The sequence below is a fragment of the Girardinichthys multiradiatus genome, chromosome 10, assembly GCF_021462225.1.
Source record: "Girardinichthys multiradiatus isolate DD_20200921_A chromosome 10, DD_fGirMul_XY1, whole genome shotgun sequence".
Lineage (NCBI taxonomy): Eukaryota > Metazoa > Chordata > Actinopteri > Cyprinodontiformes > Goodeidae > Girardinichthys > Girardinichthys multiradiatus.
In genome coordinates this window covers 20925711-20944137 of record NC_061803.1, presented here as the reverse complement: position 1 = coordinate 20944137, position 18427 = coordinate 20925711, and the positions used below count along the sequence as shown (strand labels likewise).

Below are 18427 nucleotides of genomic sequence, written 5' to 3'. Positions count from 1 at the left end.
TTCCAAAACTAGCTTCGACCTACTGGACGGGCTTTTTAACAGTGTCGATGTTCCAACCATCTTGATTTGAGGTGAAGTTGAGGGATTTGTTGTTAGTCCACCCTCTTTATTCCCTCCACATTCTTCAATACACCAGTATTACTGGCAGTGATGCAGGGACACAGCATGATGCTGCCACCACTATGCTTGACAGTCGGTACACTGTTCTTAGGATTGAAAGCTTCACATTGGCTGCCACTGCTTGTCATTGTGACCAAACTGCTCAATCCTTGTCTTGGTTGACAGTACAGTGTTTCTCCTGGAAACATTTGGTGTTTCAATTGTTTCTACTGCATGACATGACTTTCAGTCCAAGGAGATGTAAATCCGGTTTCATTGAGAACAGAGACTCTGGTTTCCCAGCATCTTCCATCTCATGGCAGGCTTGAGCTTTGGTGGTTTCTGGGTTGTTCTTGAACCTCCTGAATGTTTTCCTTTTATCCGACTATGATTCTAGACACTTAAAATAACTTTTCTGACCTACAGTTGTTAAATGTGATGATGTAGAAATCTGAGGCCCCCAAGAGACTTTTCCAGCTGGTGTAAATTTAAAACTCCCTTTCTTGGATCTTCACTGTGGTCCTTAGACTTTCCTTTTATTTCTGAGTATTGATCAACCCAATTAATGTTTTTGAAATGATACTTTTATGCTAACAAAAGTGTCTTCCAAAAGTATTCATACCCATTGGCTGTTTTTTTTTTTCATAATGACCCAAACAAGCATTTGTATTCAGCCCTCTTTAATCTGATAACCCAAAATTAAATCCAGTGCAATTAAGTATAGAAGTTACCTAATTATTAAAAATATGTGTGTAAATTAACTTCATTAATAATACAGAATATGGTACAACTGCAAAACTTAAAAAAGGACTTTCCAACTAAACTGATAGGCCAGGCAAGAATATCATCATTCAGAGAAACAGCCAAGAGACCCAACGTAACTCTGGAGGAACTGTAGAGATCAGGTGGAAGAATCTTATGACAGGACAACTATTTGTTGTGCACTCCAGAAATTTTGACTCAATAGAAGTGAGGCAGGAAGAACACTATTGTTGAAAGAAACCCATAAGAACTCCTGTTTAAAGTTTGCTACCACCCAGGCAGGCAAATCTGAAAACAAGTGGAAGAACGTTCTCTGGTCAAAAGAACCAAGACTGAACCTTTTTCCAATATACAAAATGCTGTTTGGCACAAAGCTAACATTCCACATTACCTTGAACACACCATCCACACTGTAAAGCATGGCAGTGGCAGCATCACGCTGTGGGGATGGGGAAACTGGTTAGGGAGTTGATGGGTAGATTGATGGAGCGTCACATTCATGCGCTACTTTTTGTTCGTCTTTCACATAAAATGTAAACAAAACAGATTGGAGTTTGTGATTGTAACGTGACAAAATGTGAAAGGGTGTGCATACCTTTGCAGGGCAATGTAGTTGCAGTGAATCCTAATCACTAAACAGTTTTGTCAAGTTAAATAGCATTCCAGATCTTGATAATCACTTTATGATTTCAGTGCATGCATAGATGAGCAGGTATGTAATTTTGGCTCTCTGTGGATCTGAGAATGTAAATTCCTGACTTATGCTTTTGAGAAACGCCGCTCTCTTCGTTTGATATTTTATCCCTCTGTCACAATGGGCTAACCCATCAACTTACAAAACTGACTCCTGGATGAAATTCAGAAGTCTTTCTGGCTGCTCTAGCTCTGGTCTCACCCTGGAATCCATCCAGCCTTTTGTGGTTAGTGACATTACTTTGTCATGTGTTAATTAGCCTCCAGCTGCAGACTTAAAAGCCTTCAAACAGCTTACTTGCCGCTGACATTAAAGGCGCTTGACTGTAATCTGACAGAAACTCTCTAACATCTGGTGGGTCACATAATGCTGATTTCCAACCATAAGGGGGGGCTCCTCTTTTATTTAAGTGACATAGAGACCACATTGAATATTATTTAGCCTGCAGGTAGAACAAACAGTATAACAATGTGTGGGTGGTGTCACTGCACATCTGTTCCAGAGGGTGGGCAGCTTTCAAAGACTGAGTGAGCCTCTAAAAGGCCAAAGTGATGCCCAGAATGAAGCGGGCTACCGTCAGACGAGGAATAAAAGAGGCTGGCCGCTGGTTTATTCACCATCTTGAGGAAAAGAATAAGCTTCATCATTCTTTCGACATTTTTGACGTCATCTTAAAAAACGCGAGCACCACGCAGAAAAGATGACATAGTTGTATTAAGAATGGGATTTGAATCCGGATCTCCTGCTTAACTGTGATAAAATTCTTGTGGGAGTGCGTTTCTCAACACATGGCAGCACAGTTCGAAACTAAAGGTCACTGCCAAAAATCTTGGCATTAATATAAAATTGTTTTGCAAACTCCACTTCTTCAGTTTTAAAAGTCACAATTCAGTATGTTTAGGTTAGAGCTATGTTGCAGTAAACTAGAATATCATCAAAACATAATTGTTTTTCAATAATTAAATTCTCGTACTCGTTGTCTTCCGCTTTATCCGGGACCGGGTCGCGGGGGCAGCAGACTCAACAGAGACGCCCAGACGTCCCTCTCTCCAGACACCTCCTCCAGTTCCTCCAGGGGGAGCCCGAGGCGTTCCCAGGCCAGTCGAGAGACATAGTCCCTCCAGCGTGTCCTGGGCCGTCCCTTGGGCCTCCTCACGGTGGGATGTGCCTGGAACACCTCCCAAGGAAGGCGTCCAGGAGGCATCCGGTATAGATGCCCGAGCCACCTCAACTGGCTCCTCTCGATGTGGAGGAGCAGCGGCTCTACTCCGAGCCCCTCCCGGATGGCCGAGCTCCTCACCCTATCTCTAAGGGAGTGCCCGGCCACCCTACGGAGGAAGCTCATTTCAGCCGCTTGTATCCGCGATCTCGTTCTTTTGGTCATGACCCAAAGTTCATGGCCATAAGTGAGGGTAGGAACGTAGACCGACCGGTAAATTGAGAGCTTTGCTTTTCGGCTCAGCTCTCTCTTCACCACAACGGACCGGCACAGTGCCCCCATTACTGTGGCAGCCGCACCGATCCGTCTGTCGATCTCCCGCTCCATTCTTCCCTCACTTGTGAACAAGACCCCGAGATACTTAAACTCCTCCACTTGAGGCAGGAACTCCCCTCCAACCTGAAGAGGACAAGCCACCCTTTTCCGGTCGAGTACCATGGCCTCGGACTTGGAGGAGCTGATCCTCATCCCAGCCGCTTCACACTCGGCTGCGAACCGCCACAGCGCATGCTGTAGGTCTTGGCTAGAGGGGGCCAGCAGGACCACGTCATCTGCAAAAAGAAGAGACAAAATCCACTGGTCCCCAAACCCGACCCCCTCCGGCCCTTGACTGCGTCTAGAAATCCTGTCCATAAAAGTTATGAACAGGACCGGTGACAAAGGGCAGCCCTGCCGGAGTCCAACATGCACTGGGAACAGGTCCGACTTAGTGCCGGCAATGCGGACCAAACTCCTGCTCCGCTCGTACAGGGACCGATTGGCCCCTAGTAAAGGGCCCCCGATTCCATACTCCTGGAGCACCCCCCACAGGGCATCACGAGGGACACAGTCGAATGCCTTCTCCAGGTCCACAAAACACATGTGAACCGGTTGGGCAAACTCCCATGAACCCTCGAGCACCCTGTAGAGGGTGTAGAGCTGGTCCAGTGTTCCACGGCCGGGATGAAAACCACACTGCTCCTCCTGAAGCCGAGGTTCGACTATCGGTCGGACTCTCCTCCTGGGGGATGAAAGAGTCCAACCCCGGGTCCCCAGCCTCTGTTTCCACCACGGAATGCGTGATGGCAGGATTGAGGAGATCCTCGAAGTACTCCTTCCACCGCCCGATAATGTCCTCAGTCGAGGTCAGCAGTCTCCCGCCCCCACTATAAACAGTGTTGGTGAAGCACTGCTTCCCCCTCCTGAGGCGACGGACGGTTTGCCAGAATCGCTTTGAGGCCAACCGGTAGTCCTTCTCCATGGCCTCACCGAACTCTTCCCAGGCCCGTGTTTTTTCCTCTGCCACAGCCCGGGCCGCAGCACGCTTGGCCTTACGGTACCCGTCAGACGCCTCAGGAGTCCCACAAGCCAACCACAGCCGATAGGACTCCTTCTTCAGCTTAACAGCATCCCTTACTGCCTGTGTCCACCACCGGGTTCTGGGATTGCCGCCGAGACAGGCACCGCAGACCTTACGGCCACAGCTACGGGCAGCAGCATCGACAATAGATGCGGGGAACATGGTCCACTCGGACTCTATGTCTCCAACATCCCCTGGGATCTGGTCGAAGCTCTCCCGGAGGTGGGAGTTGAATACATCCCTGGCCGAGGGCTCCGCCAGACGTTCCCAGCAGACCCTCACTATGCGCTTGGGCCTGCCAAGTCTGACTGGCTTTCTCCTCCTCCAGCAGATCCAACTCACCACCAGGTGATGATCAGTGGACAGCTCAGCCCCTCTCTTCACCCGAGTGTCCAAAACATGCGGCCGAAGATCTGATGATACGACAACAAAGTCGATCATCGACCTCCTGCCTAGGGTGTCCTGGTGCCAAGTCCACTGATGGACACCCTTATGTTTGAACATGGTGTTTGTTATGGACCATCCGTGACTAGCACAGAAGTCCAATAACAAAACACCACTCGGATTGAGATTGAGGAGGCCATTCCTCCCAATCACGCCTCTCCAGGTGTCACTGTCGTTCCCCATGTGGGCGTTGAAGTCCCCCAGCAGAATAATGGAGTCCCCGGGAGGAGCACTATACAGCGCCCCCCACAGGGACGCCAAGAAGGCCGGGTACTCTGCACTGCCACTCGGCCCGTAGGCTGAAATGATAGTCAGAGACCTCTCCCCAACCCGAAGGCGCAGGGATATGACCCTCTCATCCACTGGGGTAAACCCCAACACGAGACGGCTGAGCTGGGGGGCAACAAGCAAACCCACACCAGCCCGCCGCCTCTCCCCGTGGGCCACTCCAGAGTAGAACAGAGTCCAACCCCTCTCAAGGAGATGGGTTTCAGAGCCCACGCTGTGCGTGGAGGCAAGCCCGACTATTTCTAGTCGATGTCTCTCGACCTCCCGCACAAGCTCAGGCTCCTTCCCCCCCAGCGAGGTGACATTCCACGTCCCTAGAGCCAGCCTAAGCATCCGGGGATCGGGCCGCTGAGGTCTCCACCTTCGTCCGCCACCCAATCCTCTTTGCACCGGTCCCTCACGGTTCCCCCTGCAGGTGGTGGGCCCACTGGGGGATGGCCTCGCGTCTCTCGTTCGGGCTTGGCCCGGCCAGTTCCCGCAAGGAGCAACCCGGCCACCAGGCGCTCTCCGACGAGTCCCGACCCCAGGCCTGGCTCCAGGGTGGGACCCCGTCTCCGCCGTACCGGGCGACGTCACGTGACTCGATATTTTTTTCTTCATGAGGGATTCTTGAACTCATATACAGGTGCTGAAAACCTAAAATTACAATATTATGTATAAAATATCCATGTTATGGTCCACACTATCATGGAACTGGCTTAAGTTGTCCAGACACTCATTGAAACCCTACACATGGCGGCTAAGCCACAAAAGATCATTGTTAACGAAGCTGACCGTATCCAAGCACATTAATGTAAAATTGAGTGGAAGGAAAAACTAAAAGAAATGAGTGCCCAAGCAACAAGGATAGCTACGGCGTTGAGAGGATTTTGAAGGAAAAAAACATTTAAGAATTCAGGAGCCACTGCTGCTCCACATCGAGAGGAGCCAGTTGAGGTGGCTCAGGCTGGATGCCACCTGGACGCCTTCCTCGGGAGGTGTTCCAGGCACGTCCCACCGGGAGGAGGCTCAGGGGACGGCCCAGGACACGCTGTCTCTCGGCTGGCCTGAGAATGCCTTGGACTCCCCCCGGAGGAGCTGGAGGAGGTGTCTGGGGAGAGGGACATCTGGGCGTCTCTGCTGAGTCTGCTGCCCCCGCGACCCGGTCCCGGATAAAGCGGAAGACAACGAGTACGAGTACGAATTCAGAAGGAGACATAATTATCAAAATGAACAGAAATAAACACTTGTACATGATATGTCCCTCATAAAATACAATAAAACCTTCTAGGTGTAGATTACACCTAGAAGGTGAAAAAAAAAAAATAACTTTTCAATGACATACCTTTTTCCTTCTTGGCCTTCAGTAAATCCAGCATAACACACAGCGAATATATATTTCATAAAGTTTTATTATTGGACATTAAATCAGCTTTTATAAAAGCTATTTTAAAGATTAAATAAAACGATGGTTAAAACTGAAATAAAATGGTGCCTTTTACCAGATATCTGCATGTTTTAAAGCAATATTTATTCCTAAAATCCCACAAACTAGAATTACTTCATATTTACATTTGAGATTGTTCGTACCCCTAAACATCACGTCTAGAAGTAACTATTGATGAAGAATGGCCTCCAACCTGTTTTATTTCTCTGACATCCTCTGGATTTCTACTGTGTTCTTTTCAGTCTGTTTTTGTGCAACAAAGCTATTATCCCATGATGGGTAACGTGGTGTAATGCAGTCAATTTGAGGTCAGAGAAATGCAAAGTTCTTTGTTTAAAATCTGAAGCTTTTCTCCTTATGTTCTCCTCCCCCCTAGTCACAAACTACAAGTTTGACAAATCCAAAGGGTGTATAAGCAACGTGACTCTGGAAATTGACTTCCTGCAGAAGAAGTACATTGACAGTAACCCCTATGATTCTGACAAGATGGCCAGCGAGTTCCTCCAACGCTTCTACAACCTGGCATTCTCCGTCGGCCAGCAGGTTTTTGGGGCTTCATAGGGTTAGATATTAGGTTTAAGTAATGGGTCCAACAATGTCTTGAGTTTTTTTCTTTTACATGAATAAACTGTTTTTTTTTCTTGTGTCTCTTTTAAGCTGGTGTTTAGTTCCTCTGATAAGCTCTTTAACTTGGTGGTGAAAGACATCGAAGCCATGGATGCCAGCATCCTGAGAGAAGGAAAGATGTCTGACGCTTCAGGAAAGAAGGTGTCTACAAAGTTTCCCTCATTCGGCAGTATTCATGCACCTTCTGTTTGTATCTTCTTTGACTTCTCAGTTGAGGGAAGTTCTTTAATTTTGAGCACTTCTAGTTAAAGCTGCAGGTTTTGTTGATGAATGCTTGAGTGAGATCCATGTAATAGAATGCAATGTCTTTGTCCTCAGATAAAGGTCGGGTTGTTGCTGACAAACAGTCAAGTGGTTTTTGAGAAATCTGAGAACTCTGCTGTTGTTTTGATTGGTGAGCAGTTTCTTTTATTTATTTACTGAAGCCATGTTTAGTGCTGTGTGTTCCTCTTTTACAAATTGATTCTTCTTCACTCTATTGTTACACTAAAAATATTGAAATGATCAGATGAATTATGATATCAGACAATGACAACTTGGCTAAATACAAAAGAGACTTCTGAAATGATGGTTTCATTTAATTGGAGAAAAACAATCTAAACCCTCCTGGCCATGTATAACATAGTAATAGATTTCCTGTTCAGATGATAAATTATCTCCACCCAGGTTTGATACCTGCCAAACCTGTAGAGTCAAGAAATCACTTCAATAGAATTTGTCATGAAATAAATAGAAGCTCTCAAAAAATGTTCCTAAGCCATTTTTAAGCCTGTTGGAGTCAGTGAACCATGATCCAAAAATATACCCCACCTGTCAAACGTACGTAGATTCATCAAAACTGTAAATGAACAGAAGTAAACTTTTTTGGAAGGTGTGAGTCCCATTACTAGACAACTCACCATGATTAATACAACAATAAATTCTAATAAGAAAAATCCTGAAGAAGATCCAGCCCTCAGTTTGTAACCTGAGATGCTGCTCGAAAAACCCTCCAATGTGGCTGACGTAAAACAATTCTGCGGAGAACGAGCCATAGTTCCCCCACAGTGATCTAAAAGGCTTGTTGTTAGTTATTGCAAACACTTGATGGCAGTTGTGGGTCTCAACCAGTTATTATGTTTAGGGAACAATTACTTTTTCACATTGGGCCATGTTGGTTTGGATAGCTTGTTTCCATAATTCACTGAAATTATCTTGTGATGGTGTCATGTTTATTGATCTGAAACATATAAAATGTGATCAAAAAACATAAAACAAAAGAAATCTGTTCAGGGGAAAATACTTTTTTACAGTATTGTAGAAAACTGGTGGAATTGAATGCAGTGGACCAACAGTTGTTCACCCTTTCTAAAACATTTTTTCCTCCCACTCAATTTTCTATTAATATGCTTGTATATAGCTTTCTTTAAAAAGCCAGTCTTGTTAGCAATGGTCTTTTGTGGCCCAGCCTCCTTGTGGAGGGTTTCAATCACTGTCTGGTGGACAACTGTCAAGTCAGCAGTCCTCTCCATGGCTATGTGATTTCATGTTTAGAAAAATAATCCTGTTTTATACCAATTTTATTCATTCTTAATAGGGCCACAAGGGGGTGCACAACACCCGCATAGCCAGGTTTGCCTTCCTGTTCCTTCACATTTGTTGGGCAGAAGTAAAAAAAAAACGAGCCACCTGACACACAGTGTACATATTGGACTTCTTCTTCTGGCTTTACATTAAGTTGATTCCAAGACGAGGCAAGTTTATTTACATAGCACATTCTAGCAACAAGACAATTCAAAGTGCTTTATGTGATGAAAGTCAAATAAAGTAATGTCAGTTAAAGTAATGTCCCATACACTGTCTGTTCCAAGGTGGAAAATCTTAATTAACCTTTAGCCCCAGTAGAAACTTTTACCAATATGTTTTAGTTAGTAGTTTACATAGAACAATCAAAGCAAATCTAAACAAATGGGGTTTTAATCTTGATTTCAAAGAACTCATGGATTCAGCATTTTTTCAGTTTCCTGGAAGTTTGTTCCAGATTAGAAAAGCATACGAACTGAATGCTGCTTCTCCATGTTTGGTTCTGACTCTGGAGATGCAGAGTATTGATCCAGCAGAGCTGAGTGGCCTAGAAGATTCATACAACAACAACAAATCTTTAATGTACTTTTATGCTAAGCCTTTCAGTAATTTATAAATTAACCAAAATATTCTGAAGGCTATTCTCTGAGATACAGGGAGCCAGTACAGGAACTTTAGAATTGGGGTTATGTGCTCTACTTTCTTAGTTCTAGTGAGGACTCAATCAGCTGCGTTCTGGATCAGCTGCAGCTGTCTCATTGACTTTTTAGGCAGACCTTTGAAAACTATTGCAGTAATCAATCTAACTAAAGGTAAATGCATGAGTGAGGTTTTCGAGGTCTTGCTGATCTTGGGCCTGATCTGTGGTTTCTAGCTGTAGTAACTAAAGCTGTGTTCTGACTCTTGATTGCTCCTGCTTTCGTCCAAAAATAATTACTTCAGTTTTGTTTTTATTCAACTGAATAAAATTAAGCACATCCACTCATTGATTTGTTCCACGTATCTAGCCAACGCTTGAATGGGTTCATAGTCAATTGTCGAAAATGCAGAGCTGTGTCTCATCTGCATGAATAGGAGGGTCCCAGGATGGAACCTTGGGGAACCCCGCTTGTAATTTTAGCTAACTCTGATGTAAAGTTAACTATTGACACAAAAAAGTCCCGGTCCTTCAAGTAAGACTCAAACCAACCAAGTGCTGCAGAAATCCGAACCCGGTTTTCCAGTCGCTTTAGTAATATATCGTGATCAACGGTGTCGAATGCTGCGCTGAGGTCCAATAATACCAGCACTGCAGATGTCATTGAACACCTTGACAGTGGCAGTCTCTGTACTGTGGTGGGTCTGGGGGAAAACACCTGAAAACATGGATGAGTTGATTATTTGAATCAAAATTGACTCTAGGGCTGCACTGTGGCGCAGTCGGTAGCACTGTTGCCTTGCAGCAAGAAGGTCCTGGGTTCGATTCTCGGCCAGGGGTCTTTCTGCATGGAGTTTGCATGTTCTCCCCGTGCATGCGTGGGTTCTCACCGGGTACTCTGGCTTCCTCCCACAGTCCAAAGACATGCCTGTTAGATTAATTGGTCAATCTAAATTGCCCTTAGGTGTATGAATGAGTGTGTGCATGGTTGTTTGTGTGTTGCGCTGCGATGGACTGGCGACCTGTCCAGGGTGTACCCCGCCTCTCGCCCATAGGAGATGGGCACCAGCTCCCCGCGACCCACTATGGAATAAGCGGTAGAAAATGATTGACTGACTGACTGAAAATTGACTCTATGACAGGTAAAACCTTCTCAAAGAAAGCTGTGGGTAAAATATCTAGACAGCAGTAGGAGGAGCTTAGTCGACGTACCGTTTCTTCTAAGCTTTTGTAGTTGATTTGGTAGAATTGTGTCATTTTGTCCAAATTTGTTTAGGTTGGACACAACATTGATGCTGGCCTTGATACTGATGGACAGACTACTTCTAATCTTCTAAAATTTCTAAGTAAAAAAGCTAACAAATTCATTGCAGACCCTGGTAGAGTGGAGTTCAGATGCTACAGACACAGGAGGCTTAGTTAAACTGCCGACTGTAGTAAACAAGGCACAAGCATTATTAATGTTTTTGTTAATGATTTCATGCATGTATGTGTTGGTTGGAAATGTTCTGTGATTGTCATGTTTTAGCTTGTCGGTCATACTTTCAGTATCTTGTTTTCATTTCACCCTGAAGGAAAATCTAAAACCCGAGATGCTCGGCAGTCCATCATCAGCCCTGACTGGAACTTTGAGAAGATGGGTATTGGAGGCCTTGACAAGGAGTTTTCTGACATATTTCGCAGAGCCTTCGCCTCCCGAGTCTTCCCTCCAGACATTGTTGAACAGATGGGTGAGTACACATTCACACACACACACACACACACACACACGCACACACACAAACATTTTCCATCACTTCTTCCATCTCTTATTTAGTTTGTTCCTGCTTATGTGAGCCTTTTGCTGAAACAAGATCAGCCTCCTTTGTGGTTGGGAAATTACTTTTAATTCTCCTCATCATACTAGTTCTAACTCAACCTTCCACAAATTTATTTCTTAACATTCATTTTGGGCTTTTAATTATTTGAGTCGGTTCTTTTTCCCAGTTGGAATGATTCAATAACATACAGCTGTAATGAATTTAAAAACGAACAAGGAACACCCAAGTTTTAATTAATTGTGGATTATTTTAGGGTCAAAACCATGTACACGGGTCAAAATATTTACACATAGCCCACTAATATTTGGTTGAATAATTCTGATTGGATATTTCAACACTTTTCTTGTCAAAGATTAATTAAATTAGTTGGTTTGTTGGCACAAACAAAGCTTTTAACATTGGATTGAGCAAGGCCACTCAGACGTTTCATCTTAGCCTGCTTTATCTATTCAGAAAACCAATGTTGAAGCGTTTTTGGCATCATTATCCCATTAGAACATCCATCTGTCCATCCAACCGTCTAGTTTGAGGTAAAGTTAAAGAATTTGGACACAGTCCACTTCGCTCAATGCACCACTACCACAGGCAGCAAAACAGCCCACAGACTGGTGCTGCCACCATTATGCACGACTGTGTTCTTTAATTGAAAGCCAAACCAGGACTCCTTCATTCACGCTTCATTTCATCGTGGCCTGAATCTTTGTCTCTACGAATTTCAGCTGAGTTTGAAAGTGTACGTTTTGGAGCAGTCTCTGAGCAAAATAAAACTAGCATTAGAGTGGATGCAAACTGGTGTTTCAGTAGTTTCCAGTTTATGACCGGTTGGATTTTTGATGGTAGAGTTAATTTAGGAAAGTTAATTTAAATTAGCTGATTTCCCTACACGAGTACAGCTTTAAAGCACGATCCACAATTTTTAAATGTGGTTATGAGGACCTCCCAGAAGCTTAATGTTTATCATGCTTTTTTTTTTCCTAAATCACCTTGGACTTTTGTTTGGGATCATTGTCCTTTTGGAACACCAGATTGTCTCCAGGTTTAAACCATCTAGCTGTAGATTTGAGGTAAAGTTGAAGACGCCAGATGTAGTCCTCCAGTTTAATTCTTTCACCCAATTTGTGCAATGCTGCAATAACACTGGCAGCAGAACAGCACCTCAGCATGATGCTATCCCATCGTGCTTGACAGTTAGGGTGTTGTTTTTGAAATTTTCCTCCTGAAAGCCTTTGTCCTGTCCACGTGTGCAGCAGCAAATCTCAGACAAACTGGAATGTGTTCATTTTGGACCCGGTTCTTATTTCATGGTTGGCAGAATATCCGTCCATGGTCATGTAAAACAGGGTTCAGTGTGGACATCGTCACTGGTGTTTCAATTGTTTCTACTGCATGACATGACATGTTTGGGATCATTATTCTTTGGACCACCTAACAGTGTCCAACTTTGAACCGTCTAGCTGTTGATTAGAGTTAATGCTCGAGAATTTGAAAGCAATCCAGCTTCAATGATCCGTCAACGTTGTGCAATGTAACATTACCACTAGAAGCAGAACCCCACAGCATAATGCTACCACCACCATAGCTGACAACTGGGACAGTGTTCTCAGGTTCTTAGAATGTTTTCCCTACTGAATAAATGTTATCACATTAAAGGTGAAATGGCTTTTTTTGATAGTGCAATGCAAGCTGCTGTAATAAAAGCTGCATTTATTTTAGGGCTTATTTTACATCTTTTATGAGTCAAGTGTTAATCCTTGAGTCAACGTGAAAGCACACAAACTAATTCCTTACAAGAATGTGCTTAAATCAGCAAAACTCGCATTGATCAAACAGCCAAACTAGTGTCCTTTTACGGGTGCGCCAGACCGATGACTAAAATCCCTGACAGAAACCTCTGCACACACTCATTAATAAATCTCTGACAGCTGTCGGTTTACATGATGATCCACCTTCTAAAGGACAGCAGCTTGCTCTAATGAAAGCCATGAGGTAGACCTATTTGTGACTCAGACCCACAAAGCTTGCTCCCCACATCTGCCCAACTTATTTTCTTCTCTTAGACTTAGACGTTTTGAGAAAACCTGTTGTTGGGACTTTGCGTTTGATAAATGCTTAAAGAGGGTAATCAGAGAGACTCATACCCACCTTGCTTCAGGACAGTGGTGGTGAGCTGACCTTTTAGCTGGGTGGTTGTCTGCAGGAGCTGCCCTTTGGCTGCAGCCAGCTGGCCGTTGTAATGAGATGGCGTGCCCTGATAGAGCTTCCCGCTAAGGGTAAAGTTTTAATTGGTAGGCATGTGGAGCGGGGGCTGCAGGTGCTGACAGGGAGGCGTTCCTGGTAAAAGTCTGAAAGTTTTACCTTGTGTCCCCTTTGCTCCCAGAGAGGTGAGACAGACGGACAGAAACTTCAGAGCTTTGTCTCCAAAACCACCAAAACAAGCACATCACTTTTCCCCACTATGCTGTGCCTCGTCCCACCTGTCAGCCTTGGCTCCATTTCCCTCAGCACGCCCAAATGGCATCTCAGATGGTTATCTTGGGCTGCTCAATTAGTCTGGGCTAAATGTCGTTAGGCAGGTGCAAAAGGCCAAGAAAAGATCCACGTTTTAAGCAAGACCCAGTGCAGAGTTCATCGTATCCAGACACATTAGAACTTTAGAGAAAAAGAAACCTAAATAAATACAACTAGGTAAAATATGTTCTTTGATCAGAAGTCTGTACTGCAAAAGCACACATAACAGTCATCTAATAACATTTCCAGCACCTTAGAAGAAATCCTCAGGACATACTTTATGACATATTTTGCTTTCTTGAAACTTGATACTAAAACTCCAGTTTTTTTTATTTATTTCTTGGTAAAGATAAAGGCTAAAACTTATCTTTCATAAGAGCCACATTTTTAGAGTTCACAACTAATAGTTCTCCTGTCCTACCTGGGCTGTGGATCTCTACAGCTTCTCCAGGATTACCATGGGCCTCTTCTCTGATTAATGCTCTCCTTCCCAGGCTGGTGGTTTAGGCAGTCGGTCACGTCTTGCTTAGATTGCATTTGTGCCATACTCTTTCCATTTCTGGATGGTGCATTGAACAGTCCTCCATTAGATGCCTCCAGCTTCACTGTCTCCCATGAAGAAAAGCACCCCCATAGCATGATGCTGCCACTGCTGTGGTTTCACCATGGGAATAGTTTGATGGGAGTGCTCTGTGACATGTTCAAACTGTTTTTAACCCTACTTTTAACTTCTCCATAATTTACTTCGCTAATGTTCTCTAATAAACCTTCACAGAACATCAGTAATTGCACTGCATTTAAATTACACAGAGGTAGACTCAGATTTTCTAATTAGGTGAGTTGTGAGGGCATTTGAACATAAGAAAGATGGACTGAATACAAATGCATGCCACACTTTCTTAAATGTTACTGTAAAAGATTTTGGAATTCATTCCCTTCACAGTTATTCACTACTCTGTTTTTGTTTCTCACATAAACAAAACCGACAAACAGATACACAAAAAGTGGAATATTTTCTGTGTTTTATGCATTTCCTGTTTTGTGTTCCATGTTTGGTCCCTTATGTGGAGCTTATAAGCATTTGTTAATGTGTAAGTTCTGTTTCTGTAGAAACAAGTCCTTGTTGAATTTAACACTTATTTATTCCCAGTGTGTGATTCTGTCACCAGGCTGCAAACATGTGAAGGGAATCCTGCTGTACGGACCTCCAGGCTGCGGTAAAACCCTCATGGCGCGGCAGATTGGCAAGATGCTGAAGGCCCGAGAGCCAAAGATCGTCAATGGCCCAGAGATTCTCAACAAGTACGTCGGAGAGTCTGAAGCTAACATCAGGAAGCTGTTCGCAGACGCAGAAGATGAGCAGAAGAGGGTAAGAGGAGAATAAGTTGAATAAGTCTTTTATGGAGACTGTTTTGTCCAAAGAACAACATCAATCTGGTGTTGCTGAGGGAGCTTGCCTTATTTTATTATCCATTTATGTTATTATTAATATCAAAACCTTCTCAAACCAATCATGGAGACATCAGAAGTCACAAAGCTTATTTAGATTATTTCAGCTCTGTAAAATGAAAGAAAAAAAAAAACGTACTAATATCTTCAGGAGTGGAGAGATTTGCCCTTTAGCCAGATGTAGCTGTAACAACATTTACAATTCTGCTGGTTTTTTTTTTGTAAAGAAGTGAGGGAAGCTCTATTTAAAGCCCAGAAGCGATGGTTGGTCTGATCAGAGTGACATGAGCGTCACTCTGCACCACTTAATGATAGGGCTGGGTTCTCCTTGACCCCTATTTAGGCCTCCTTACACACACACACACACACACACACAGGATCCAGTGTATAATATACACAGCCCCACACCTGCCTTAAATGCTACGTCATGGTTGACAGGTCTGTAGATGGAGGGATAACCCCCCCAACCTGCTGCTCCCTCATTTATTCCATCTGTTTCATAATTATAAATAACTCGGAATGTCTTCCTTCAGTGTTTGTCATTATATACTTCTAACCCTTAGGCTCAGCTATATCCTGAGAAAAACGTTTATGGAATTGCCATCTTTAAAATGCCAGTCTTGTAAGCATACAGTACTTTGATAAAGTATTCATACCCTATGGACCTTTTCCCCATTTTGTCACATTACGACCACAAAGTTAAATAAAAATCAGCACAAGGAAGATTATAATTGTGGTAGGAAAATGATTAAACACACAAGTCAGACAGTAAAGCATAGTAGTGCCAGCATCATGCTGTGGGCATGCTTTTTTCTTCAGCAGGGACAGCAAAGCTGCTCAGAATTGATTGGAAGTGTCAATGAAGCTAAATAAAGGGCGATCCTGGGAGAAAACCTTGGATTATACGGCATTAAAATCATTATAGTGCCTTTTTTAAAAAAAATGTTTGATATCCCCTAATAATGTTCACGTTATGTCAGATTGCAAATAAAAACTACTGTGTATTTTATAAGGATTTTGTATTATAGATCAGCCCATGTAGTGCTTAATTGTTGAAAGGAAAGGAACTAATGCACTTGTTTGAAACCTTATAAAGCTAAAATGCGTCAACCTCAGTCGGCTTGGATAGGGAGCATCTGTAAATGTCATTTTTTCTAGTTCTGCTGGACTGGGCCATTCTAAAGCATAAAAATTATCTAAACCATTCCATTTTAGCTCTTAGTATATAGTCAGGGTCATAACTTCACCCAGTCTCAGGTCTTTTCCAGCCACTAACAGGTCTTCCTCCAGGATTGACCCTTTATTCAGCTCCATCCATCTTCCCATCAACTCTGAGCAGCTTCTCTTTTTCCTTATGGAGAAAAGGATTCCCAGCGCATGACACTGCCACCACTGGATGGTGTGTTCAGGGCGATGTGCAGTGTTAGACTTCATGATGCTTTCTCCTCTGAGACATTCACAGAACAGCCAGATTTATACTAAACAAAAAGGTGAACTCTGCTTACACATTAGGAGATTTCTGAAAGCAATTCCTTACACTTGATTTTATTTGTGGGTGAAGGGGGTTGAATTCATATGCATGACACTCTTTTCAAATTTCTATAAAAAAAACTACAAACCATCTGTTGTTTATTTCCCCCCTCACAATTATATGCAACGTTTCTGTCACACCAACCCCTATTAGACTACATTGAAGTTGTGGTTGTAGTGGGACCACAATGAATAGTTCAAGCAGTAATAACACTTAGCAAGTCACTGAATCTTAATTAAAATATAAATAAATGCAGTCAAGTGGATCTAGGGAACCAGACAGTATTTTGTAAGCTTTATCTATCCGGCAGACTGTGTTTTGGCATTAAGACGTGAAGAAGACCTCCCTGCTTGCAGGTGCAGATGTTTTAAGATAACAGCAGATGGCTTATTTACGGTTCACACATTATTCTTCCTCCTCTCCTGCCTCGGTTTGCAGCTCGGGGCCAACAGCGGTCTGCATATCATCATATTCGACGAGATCGATGCCATCTGTAAGCAGCGCGGCAGCATGGCGGGCAGCACGGGGGTCCACGACACCGTGGTCAACCAGCTGCTGTCCAAGATAGATGGAGTGGAGCAGCTCAACAACATCTTGGTCATAGGTGAAAAACCAACATGCTCAATTTCTGTCTGGGTTTATTCGAAGGAACATAAACTTTCACACTCAATAGGCTCTCCTGTGTTCTGCCCAAACACCTGCACTTTATCTCATCTGTGTCATTCATCCTCTTCCTGTGCTTCCCCTCCCTTTCTGCTATCTCTCCATGTCGATCTCCCTTAGGTATGACCAACAGGCCCGACCTGATAGATGAGGCCTTGCTGAGACCGGGACGACTGGAGGTGAAGATGGAGATTGGTAAGAAGTGAAGAACACACAGATGAGGTCTCACACCACTGTGCATTCCAAGCAGTATATCTCACAGGCTGCAATGAGGATTTATATTGTATTAATCATAACAAAAAAAAATATTATTTGGTCTAAAATTCTTGTCTAAAGTAAAGTAAACAGAGAGTCAGGTGGACGGTCTCTTGCTTCGGTTAACTCATGAATGTTTTGTTAAGTTTTGCTTTGAATAAATCAATTTTTACCTGTTGTTGCAGACATGTTTTAGAATTTATGTATTAAATCCAGACATTAACATATGAAGTCCAGGTTAAAACAGAGCAGTGAAATCCCTCAGCTGTTCCCACAATATAGAAAAGTGCAAACATTTTTCATTTTCCTACTTTGTTTTTTGGTCACACCTTATCTAACGCTGCTAACATTTTAACAGCGTTCAGCAGTTCTCTCATGGGAGAAATTATGTCTGGAGCCCTACATTAGAATGAATAATAGTATGCTGTCTTCAATAGGAAGGGAAAATAGGTAGAATGTGTTTATTTGTTGCTACATGCAGAATAGAGATGGGAGAAAATGATAGTAAGTGAGAAGTTAATTCTGCTCATAATAATGCAAAAATAAAAGACTAATATATTCTATTAAAACATTGGGGGAAGTCATCGTAATGTTTGAAAATATTTTATTTTGAAGTTTTTAAAAATGTTTTGCAAATAGAAGTCTGAAAAGTGTGAGTCAATACTTTCTGCTACCTTTAGGGTACGTCTCCACCAGCTTTGCATGGCTAGAGACTGAAATTCCTGCCCTTTCTTCTTTGCAGAATAGCTCAAGCTCTATCCGATAGGATGGAGAACATTTGTGAACAGAATTTTTCCAATCTTGATTCTGAGTTGGATTTAGGTCTGCACTTTGTTTCATTTTAACACATGAATATGATTTGATCTAAAACTTTACATTCTAGCTCTGGCTGTGTGTTAAGGCTGTTTTTCTGCTGGACAGTGTACCTCTGTCCCAGTCTCAACTCTCGGCCTGTCCTATTTTTAGTTCTAGAGAAGCATTACCGCAGCATGATGCAGCCACCACCATGTTTTATGGTGGGGATTATATCTTCAGGGAAAAATGCATTGTCGGTTTTCCTCCACACATAGCCTCATGTTAGGCCTATTTTCCAACAGGTCAGG

The 18427-nt window shown here is 43.3% G+C and overlaps 1 protein-coding gene across 2 annotated transcripts in view; it reads left to right on the top strand.

The window, feature by feature from the left end:
- LOC124875284 (vesicle-fusing ATPase-like) overlaps positions 1 to 18427 on the top strand; it is a 36053-nt gene that overhangs the window by 5296 nt on the left and 12330 nt on the right. For both annotated transcript variants that reach the window (XM_047377337.1, XM_047377338.1), the window contains exons 5-11: positions 6648 to 6814; positions 6929 to 7039; positions 7217 to 7292; positions 10673 to 10828; positions 14596 to 14795; positions 16845 to 17010; positions 17190 to 17264. In XM_047377337.1, the coding sequence (XP_047233293.1) occupies positions 6648 to 6814; positions 6929 to 7039; positions 7217 to 7292; positions 10673 to 10828; positions 14596 to 14795; positions 16845 to 17010; positions 17190 to 17264 (951 nt within the window). The remainder of the gene's footprint in view (positions 1 to 6647; positions 6815 to 6928; positions 7040 to 7216; positions 7293 to 10672; positions 10829 to 14595; positions 14796 to 16844; positions 17011 to 17189; positions 17265 to 18427) is intronic.